Below are 10,121 nucleotides of genomic sequence, written 5' to 3'. Positions count from 1 at the left end.
CATCCTGGATGTATCACAATATCTTCTTATAGTGGTTCGTTGCCAATTCTTGTCTATCCAATCACATATATGACCTCTTATAAATTACCCTGTTGCTGTCTTTTGACAGATGTGCATGGTGTATGACAGATGTTAGAGAGACACCCATGACAGTCCCGTATGGATAATTTATGTTGTAAGCCTCTGATAGCCAGCTGGCTATATTGTAAGGGATTTAATACTAAAATTGTGTATTTCTATATTCAGACCTCAGGCATAACTCCAGACCCAGATAGCAAGGTGACATTGATTCAGTGTTGAAATTCCATCCGAGTCATCATTTTGCTTTGGGTTGAATATTCAATGCTAAATAATATTGACTCAATGTTGATAATTCATTGCTTTTCAGTGTTGAAAAGACAAGTGTCAATCCATCAATCCACAACACAAATCATTTGCGTGCAATTTAGTGAGCATATCCATGCTCCTCAGCGGATGAATCCTGTTAATTTTGTGACCTGGTGACCCTTCCCTCTACAGTAGTTTTTGTCCATCTTGATCTATTTTTCTTCATTGAAATAACATTATTTCAGTGTGCAAACCTGATGAAAAATCAATGTTAAATTTCAACATTTCAACACTGATTCAGTGATAGCTTTGTTGATGCATTAACACTGATTCAATGTTTATTCAGTGTTGGTTTGCTATCTGGAGACTTAATGTGTTCGTTACAATTAGCACTCTTCATGCAGCAATATATTAGCAGGATACTAGACAGCAACAAATCGGCGATATACTAGAACAAAACATTATTTGCATCTTCAATCCACAATTTCTATCCCTGATTTTTTGGGGACTTGTTTTTAAAGGTGGTGTTTGAAAGATGCTATTGAAAAACACTGCCTTGGACGCTTCTACTACCAGAAAAACAAAACTGAACTACACCCAGGTTTAATTTACATTATCTGAAGAGTGCACCAAGAAAATCCCCATGTAAACACAGATGTAACTTTTGGACCTAAGTCGCCATCTGTGAATACACCCCTGAATAAAGTCTGAAAAAAGTTACTGTAATGTATTCTATGTCTACTTGCCAAATGTAAATGATAATGAGCAAGAATGCTGTTGTACTGAATATTTGCAATACTGAAAACTGCCAATATTGATCAAGTTAGTGAACCAGAACTAACTGCTGTATAAAAGAATTATATTATACTCATAGAGACATACTTGTCATATTCCTGTTTCATTCATTCCTCTTCAGTAACCCCTTCATCCTAGTCAGGGTCATTCCTCAACTCTCTGAGGCACATCTTAAAAGAATCTCTGATTTTTAGTGATGTGGAATCATAGCCAGTGATTCATATTTGGTACAGATGCAGGTTTCTGGGAATTAAATCATGTCTTAGATGAACTGTGAGAGTGGAAAAGGAAAGCATTGCTTCACAGAAGACACACTGTGCTCAGTGGCTGTGCTGGTGAATGATGCCTGGTCATGACATAGACAAGGGTGGATTAATCTGGATTAATGAGTTTGAGAGAGAACAGAAATGCCCTGGATTGGGGACATGAGACCCAAATCAAGTGCAGATGCTATCACCAGTATTATCTCTTTCTCAGACACATATTTGCCTTTGTTTAATGGTCTAATTTCCAATAACATTCTCTTCCAAACCTTGATAGATTGATCCACCCTGACTGATTTTCAATACATTACAAATGTTTTACAGTATCTCTCGGCATTGATGGTTGCCCTTACTTTTTTGAGTGTGTACATATGTCTGATCACATATTTTAACTAGCCAAATGTTTGAATGTATGACTGAATAAAGCATGGATTTGAAATAAACACCAAGATGGGTAAACTTCAACGACTGCACAGCATTTTAATGGTGAATCGTTTAGAGAACTGTACTTACCTGATCTGCGGTCATCTGATAACCGTGCTTGGATGATGTACTACAAATAGCAGAAAATAACATTCACTACTAGAGCGTATGTGATTAGAACATTACAGCTTGGAGAAATTTCAGTTCATCATTGTGCAGTTTTGTATCAGATATGTCTTGGTCTTGGTAGTACTTCAGTACATGCTCTCAATACAACTTCATTCAGCTAGACAGCCAGAGGACAGCCAGATCCAGGGCAGTTTGGGATTTTAGTACTCAGTAATCATGTTTTCCCGCCCTGTTGTTTTTGAACAAGTTCTGTCTGTTTGAGATTTTTGTACTGCGTGTGCTTAATTCTTCCTTGTTAAGATGATGCGACAGCGGCACTATTCATGGAATTATTATATAACTATATATTCCTCCATGAATTGTGCTTGACTTCTGTGTATATTGTATTAATAGGAAATTTGCATTGATAATCTTAATTCCCCCCCCCCCCCCATTATGATGTATACAGAGCACAATGAAATTCCTCTGCTCCAGTAATATTTTCTTACAGCCTCCATAAAGCGCATAAACTGTGTCAAAGATGATTAAATGATTGCTTGTACATATATATATATATATATATATATATATATATATATATATATATATATATATATATATATATATAAAAGCCAACAATTTCCATGACTGTATGTAACTGTGGCTATTTGAACCCTGGATAACAGTGAAGGAGCCCTGAAATATCTGTATCTGAATTTGTTGGGAAATCTCACAAGTACACAAGGAACTATCACAGATTACATACTGCCCCTGGAACTATCTAATGTACAGTAAATATATGTAACTAGCATTACCTATCTGGTTGAAGTTAGCGAACCTGATTCCTTCGGCTGGGTTTGTGCTTTGATGCATACTCAAAACATAGTGTAATACACATTTAAAGCATACCAATATAAAGCTTAACTTTTTTTTTTAAAGCAATGCATTTATTAATAAATGTTGTCCAAGATACAGTATTTCATCATCATACAGTATAATGTATAACATTTGAGCTTCATATACACAAATTTTATCATTGCATAATGTGATTTATATCTAACTTTAAGACTTTTGCATAGTTGAAAGTGTGTATCTAGTCATATATGTAGCTATGCATATACATATCAGTGACAAATTAAAAGAAAAAAAAAACCCAAAATATTAATACAAAGATCAAAACGATTCCAGACAGGTGCAGGGCAAGATTTTGGATCAAGCTGGCAAGAGGAAAAGTGTAGGTGATTCTGGGTTCATTAATGTGTTACGGATGGCGGGACTGTCATGCACATAATCTGCAAAATAGGAATATCATGGCAATGCCTTCGTCTGTGACACATCAAGGTAAACTACATTTAAACTACATTTCCAATGATTCCCAGCCAGCCAACAAACTACACACCCTAACATTTCCCCCATTCCCCATCCCTGTGACGTGTCCCTATGATAGTTTTGCTTCTGAACTTCCAGCTCAGTTTATGTCAGCTTGCTCACTGCTTGACTATTTGCCTGTTTCTGTTTGAACTTTTGCTTATCACTTCAGAATTATTTGCTTGAATTAAAGGAAACCTCTGTACCTGTGTTCTACCATCTGAAGTTCATGACAATGAACTAACTCTGAGGAAACATCTGGATTTAGTTCTATGAGAAAGACAGCAGTAAATAGGATTGGAAATTTTGGTTGAGAGTGTACATTCAGTGACAGTGATGCTTGTAAATTAGCATGATATGTAAGGAAAACCAGAAGAAAAACCCATTTGACGCAGGTTTACTATGAATGTCAGTGCAGGACACGATCTCACTGTCAGCAAGGACAGTCTGTCAACAGCTATATGTCATATTTTTCCATCAGTGTCGGTATACACGGATGCACAGATCATTCTTTACTAAGTAAAAGTGCAATAGCTCATTTAAATAAAAAATCCGATACAACTTTAACGCCTCCGATCTTTCATTCACGTTAAAGTAGAATAGTATAAACCTTCAAATTTAATGAAAGTACAAGAAAGATAGAAAAGAAAAATATGTCTAGCTCAAACCACATACTGGTTTTAATTACGTATGGTAAAGTCGTGCCTCTTTCACCAAGTAACCAAGGAAAAAGGCAATATTTATTTCTAATCTCTCAAATGTTAGCTAGCATGATAATAATTCTTATGATAAAAGCTAGCTGAATAGTAAAAGCTAGCCTTCATAATATAATCTGCCCTGATAAATACGACGTGTATGACATAGTAACAGATAGATTACAAGGATGGGTATCAGGTCTCATTGTCACTGTTAAATCTGTTAAAGTAAATGTGTTACAAATTTCCATAATCAACTCCTTATACATGATTATACAAAATCCTGTCCATGATTATCAAGAAATGTAGTGAGGAGAAAGTCGAAAAACTGCTAGGTGAAAGAAAGTAAAGTACAGACAGTTAAAAACCACTTGAAGTGCAGTAACAAAGTAATTGTACGCCATCACTTCCCGCCGCACCTTTCTCAGCAGCTTGACATCATTTTCACAAACTCTGCAAAAAAAATCAAAAGCAAAAATTATTTTTGCTCCATCCACAGTGAACTGGAAATTAAAATATATATATATATATATATATATATATATATATATATATATATATATATATATATATATATATATATATATGTTTCAATTATATTTCCCTTGAGGGAGATTATTACAACGGCTGTCATTCGTTCACACCTTCAAAGTCTACAGTTCCATCACCGTTGTCATCGATCTCTCTGACCACTGCGTCAATCTCCTTGTGACTCATGTTTTCCCCCAACAGCTTATTCATAGCTAACTTCAGCTCTTCTGTTGTGATCTCTCCATCACCGTCCATGTCAAACTGCAGAAGAATAACAAGAAAAACTTAAATAATAGAATAAATAATCCTAATTATAGCGAATTCTATTAGAATTGGACCTTATTCACTGTATTTATGCGTGCTTAGTGAGCTTATGCGTGTACAGACTTAAGTACCATTGAGAGAGTTGCATGTGGGGGGTAGTTTGAGTATAACAGGACTTTTTTCTTGTGCAATATCAACTAGGGGCACAAGGCAGGGAACACCCTGGACAGGGTGCCAACCCATTGCACCATCACACATATTCACACACTCATTTAAAGATGCTAATCAGTCTTTGGACTGGAGAGGAAACCAGAGAACCCAGAGGAAACTCCTCAAGCACGTGGAGAACATGCAAACTCTACACTTACAAGGCAGACATGGGAATCGAACCCTCGACCCTGGAGGTGTGAGGCAAACATGCTAACTGTGCCCCTCAAGGATGGATTAATGTGATTACTACGACTGTTCATTCAGTAATATACTGACAATATATAGACTCATGTTCAATGTTTATTTCAACGCATTCGACCCCTGTTTTCTGGGCTTAAAGGCATGTGCTTATATTTAAACGTGGTGGTCTAGATCCATTTGAAAATCCCTACCTCTACTCAAGAGTAATCTGGCAAGCTCGGCGGTATGAACTACAAACAGGTGAGCTTCATAACCTGAGCGCCACACTCAGAAAGTTGACTTAAGCAGGTGCTGAACCCATTTCTGAATACCCCTAACTTTCCCTGTATAAATATTAATGGAAGAATTGAACATACCAACTCAGTCCAGTATAAGGTCATATTTGACATACTTAACATTTACACACACACACACACACACACACACACACACACACACACACACAAATATTTGCAGGTTCTCTACTGACCTGTTTGAAGGCATCCCTCAGCTCTTTCATGCCAATCATTCCAGCTGTTTCAGCCAGGAGTTTTGGTGCCATCAGTTCCACAAAGTCTTCAAAATCCACCTGTCCTCCCACTGCAGGGCATAAAATGATATTGCTGTTTAAATTTGTTAAAATGTAATACAATTGTATTTGAATCAAAAACACTTTGTAAAGGCTTTTTAACTAGGATTGTCACAGGTACCACAAGGGGATTTAGTATTTTTGTAGACAAAAATGCACTGCAAAAAATGATATTAATAAGTAAAATTATCTTAAATCTAGTCAGATTCATCTCATTTTTATATTTATGTGATTACTATAATATTATTAAGCCCATTACTAGACATGTAAAAAAAAAAAAAAAAAAAAATCAAGCTTGAAATTGCTTTATTCTATTAGAAGACAATGACATTTATGATTTATTTATTTATTAAGAACGAATTAATATTTTTGCCAAAAGAACAAGCGCATTTCAAGATTATAATTTGCCAAAAATGTCTGGAAATCATAATCTTATATTTGCTTTATCATAATCCATATATTCCAGATATTTTCATTCGATATTTTGGATGTTTCTTTGCAACAGAATTTACGGTTCATATTGATGTTCTGGCCCAGTTCAATCAGCTCCATCTCCGTAGGCATGTAACCCATCGTTCTCATCAGGTTGCCTAGATCTTTACAGCTGATCAGTCCATCCTTATCCTTATCAAACTCTTCAAACGCCTCACGCAGCTCTGCAGCGAGACACAAGCACACAAATACGACAGGAAGACAAATAATGTTGAACGTACTGGAGATCTTAGCGCTCGTATACTTCATACCCACTGTTTACTGAAATCCACTTGACTAAAACAAGAAGAAAAATGAAATACGTCTATTTTACATCTAAGGGCTGTTGAACTTACCTGACAGACAAGTAAGTTCAACAACCAGAAAAACCCCATATTCCTTATTAACTTTTACAAGAATATCATTTTGAAATAAAATCCAGTGTAAAGCTGTAACTCTCCTGATATAAGCAGCAGTCAGCTTGCGGTTACGCATGTTAAAAGAAAAAGAAAACACTAGCTGAACCTAATTTCCCATGATTATTATTCAATCATTTAAGATCAGTTCAATGTGATCTTTGCTTACTCATGGTCTCATGAAGTTTTTGGATTTCTATCCTTGAGTATGTTTTTGTCAAGGTGTTTTGTCTTGTGTTTTTCTCTCATGTTTTCCTTAACTGACCTTGGGTATGTTGCATGCACGTACATCTGAGTACAAAATCCAATTTATGTTTAGATTAAGATTGAGACTACGAAAGGCTCTAGTGCCCCAGGGTGTCTCTGCGCGCATAACAAACCACCTCTTTGACTCTACCCTGGCTCTCGGTCTCCTGATTCTCCAAACATCTTACTTCTGGCGAAGTGGAAGCTGAAGCATTTTAATCATCCAGATTTACGTCAATGTCTTTTACATGAACTGCGAGAACACAACGCTAGATCTCATAACTGAAATTTTGGCCAGTGACTTGTTGACTTTTCTTCAAAGGCACAAACACAAATTCAGAAGATGATACCAATCATATTCAGTACTGTGAAAAAGTCTTGCAAAGAAATGCTACAAAGCGAAGATTCCTTCAATATTAATAATAAAAAATTCTACATATAAGAATGCTATAAATAGTGTTAAACAGTAATAACCTAAACAAAGTCAATAGGTAGGTTTCACTGAGCATTTAGGAGAATCTGCCACAGTTCTTCTCGAGGCTTTAACTGTCGCACTTATTTCTTTCTTCTTTTTTTGCAACAAAACCCAGCAGCCTTCATTATGTATTTTTTGTCTGAAAAGTGGTCTATTACTGTATGTAAAATCTTACTTTCTTTACTGACACGCAAACATTTTTCTGCAACATTTCATTTTGTTATTGGGAAATTAATGGTTGGAAAAGTAAAATGTTTTGTACTGATTTAATTGCAGAAATCATAAAATAAACATCTGTACCAAAATTTACTAAAAAAAAAAAAAAAAAGGGGGGTGCGCAAGAGTTTTGCACAGTACTGTACTTGTTCATTTCCCAAACTCTGCTAGCTCACCATTTATTATTGCTTTACATTAGCTAGAACTTTTTAGCCAAGTCAATTAAGTTTCTGGGTGACTAAAACGGAGGTCTAGGCAGAATAATCAGATATGTGTGTATATATAAATATATATAAAAATGCAAATTTAACACTCAAAAAGCTTTAAATCCTCATGGTGGTCTGATACACTAAATGTAAATAATTATGGAGCAGTAAACAGTAAAGTAACCCTTTTAATTCTTTCATAGAAAGTTCAAATCAATGTGCTCTTTATGACAGAAATGACAAGATTCGGTGGTTATTTGGTAGTACATACGTAGACGTCAAATCACGTTTCATTTCTCTATTTCTTCTCGTACCACGTTCAATATGTTAGTGCTATTTACCTTCGATTTCATCATCTGCCAGTTCTCTCTCCTGAAAAATAAAATAAACATCAGTCACATTATCTTACAGGAACTATAATTGTACATTTGATCATTTTCTGGTTATGTAGTATGTGATATATTAAAGCAATAAGCCCCAGAAGGCTGTAGTTTACGGAGCAGCATTACTACATATACCTGGTTTCATAAAATAAACCCACAGCAACAACAACAACAACAACAAAAAATGCAATAATTTATCGATAATAAATAATTATTCTTCCACCAAGCATGTAGTTCTTCAGCAATATTTAGCAGAATGGTTGCCGAGCAGGACAGACGCAGCAACACGCTGTAATTATAAACACTTTAAACTCGTATACTACACTCCAGTAGGTAAAAGCTGACATTTTGAAACTATTTATTTGGCGCAGTAATACCGATGTAATGAGGTTGAAGGTGTGTGTTTATAGAGTCATTTACAACCGCTTCGAACGTGGCTCTGCCAATCAGCATCAAGGATTGGAACTATCCATTTCATAAATGTATATATCACATACTATATAACCCCACACTCCTGCACTGTTCCTACACATCAATGTGATGCTTACAGTTTCAAAACTACAGACTGGATCGATCTTATGATTGTTGTACGTATGTATTTTGGTAGTCATAAATCGGATAAACAGATAAGAATATCCCGGACCATTAACCCATCTAATATTTTCAGTTGGGATGTGGAATGTTTAAGGATGTGAAATCACTTACAATTTTCCCTCCGCGTATGAAGATGCACGCAGTCATTGCTTTGAGAACTTCTGCCTTCGTGGCACTGCAAGAAGTAGAGCAAATAATATTATGTGCAAAATTGAGGCCAATAAGTGTTCAGATTCGGGCACTATAAAAAATGGAGTACAATTTTTGAGCACTGTATCTGTCATAAAATGCCATTTTTTCAATTTTTCCCATTTTTACTCCTTTTACTATTACTATTATGTGAGTTACAGTGTAATACCTGGATCACATCTATTTTAAATCTTAATTACTTAATGCATTAAAATAGAGTTTATCCGTCTCACCTAAATTTTCTCTTTCTTGTTGAGAAAGTCCAGTGTATACAAAACTCCACTGTGTGTTCTCCTCTGAACTGTCCGTCCTTGTCGTTCTCTTGTCTCTCTGGTCTCTGCTTTGCCGAGAGTGTCTGAGCAGTCTCTACAATGGGAGTTTCTGGCAAATAGGAGAGCAGCAGGAGGAGGGGACATGATGACCTGATCTACAATCGGATTAGTGCAGCGCGGCAAAAATAAAACAAACAAACAAAAAAAACCCCACCATGTCATGACCTGTTAACACGTAGTACATATATGACATGTAAATGTGATGTAGTTCATATTTTAGTTACATTTTAGTTTTATTACACATATATCCAGGATGCACGGTGGCTTAGTGGTTAGCACGTTCGCCTCGCACCGTGGCCCTGTGTGTGTGGAGTTTGCATGTTCTCCCCGTGCTGCGGGGGTTTCCTCCGGGTACTCCGGTTTCCTCCTCCAGTCCAAAGACATGCATGGTAGGCTGATGGGCGTGTCCAAAGTGTCCGTAGTGTATGAATGGGTGTGTGAGTGTGTATATGATTGTGCCCTGCGATGGATTGGCACCTTGTCCAGGGTGTACCCCGCCTTGTGCCCGATGCTCCCTGGGATAGGCTCCAGGTTCCCCGTGACCCTGAAGAGGATAAGCGCTATAGAAGATGGATGGATGGATGGATACATATGCATACACAAATCTGTGCAGGTACAAAAAAAAAGTCCATGAGCTATTTGTATCTTCACAAGATTTTTATTTATCTATTTATTTGTTATCTGGTGTATATTTATATACTGAGAAGAACAAATATACTTACGATTACAACTGCCAAATATGAAATATTTTTTGCACAAAAATGTTGCGATAAGAAAATGAGGCCAAAAACAAGGCTTCTGTTTGAACAAGGCACTAACTGAGGAAGATGTCATGGGTTC

The 10,121-nt window shown here is 36.4% G+C and overlaps 1 protein-coding gene across 2 annotated transcripts; it reads right to left on the bottom strand.

Moving 5' to 3' along the window:
• Positions 1–3,183: 3,183 nt before the first annotated feature.
• Positions 3,184–9,640, bottom strand: cabp5a (calcium binding protein 5a). 2 transcript variants are annotated; one of them, XM_053640625.1, is made up of 7 exons: positions 9,183–9,640; positions 8,872–8,935; positions 8,125–8,155; positions 6,266–6,409; positions 5,655–5,764; positions 4,624–4,771; positions 3,184–4,432 (listed from the first exon to the last, which is right to left on the bottom strand). In XM_053640625.1, the coding sequence occupies exons 2-7, from the start codon at positions 8,905–8,907 to the stop codon at positions 4,404–4,406; spliced, it is 498 nt and encodes a 165-aa protein (XP_053496600.1). In that variant the 5' UTR covers positions 8,908–8,935; positions 9,183–9,640; the 3' UTR covers positions 3,184–4,403. The 2 variants fall into 2 exon arrangements, with proteins under 2 accessions (XP_053496600.1, XP_053496599.1); XM_053640624.1 differs by lacking the exons at positions 8,125–8,155; positions 8,872–8,935; positions 9,183–9,640 and having other exon boundaries at positions 6,266–6,730.
• Positions 9,641–10,121: the final 481 nt, after the last annotated feature.

The sequence above is a fragment of the Ictalurus furcatus genome, chromosome 13 (assembly GCF_023375685.1).
Source record: "Ictalurus furcatus strain D&B chromosome 13, Billie_1.0, whole genome shotgun sequence".
NCBI lineage: Eukaryota > Metazoa > Chordata > Actinopteri > Siluriformes > Ictaluridae > Ictalurus > Ictalurus furcatus.
This window is presented reverse-complemented; position numbering and strand designations above follow the sequence as displayed.

Bases quoted from the DNA above. Each gene is read 5' to 3' on its own strand.
- cabp5a (XM_053640624.1), bottom strand. From the start codon at position 6,494: ATGAAGTATACGAGCGCTAAGATCTCCAGTACGTTCAACATTATTTGT. The intron at 4,772-5,654 runs GTCAGTAGAGAA...ATTCTTCTGCAG, and splicing joins TGAGGGATGCCTTCAAACAG to TTTGACATGGACGGTGATGG. The intron at 4,433-4,623 runs GTGTGAACGAAT...TTTTTTTTGCAG, and splicing joins TGGAACTGTAGACTTTGAAG to AGTTTGTGAAAATGATGTCA.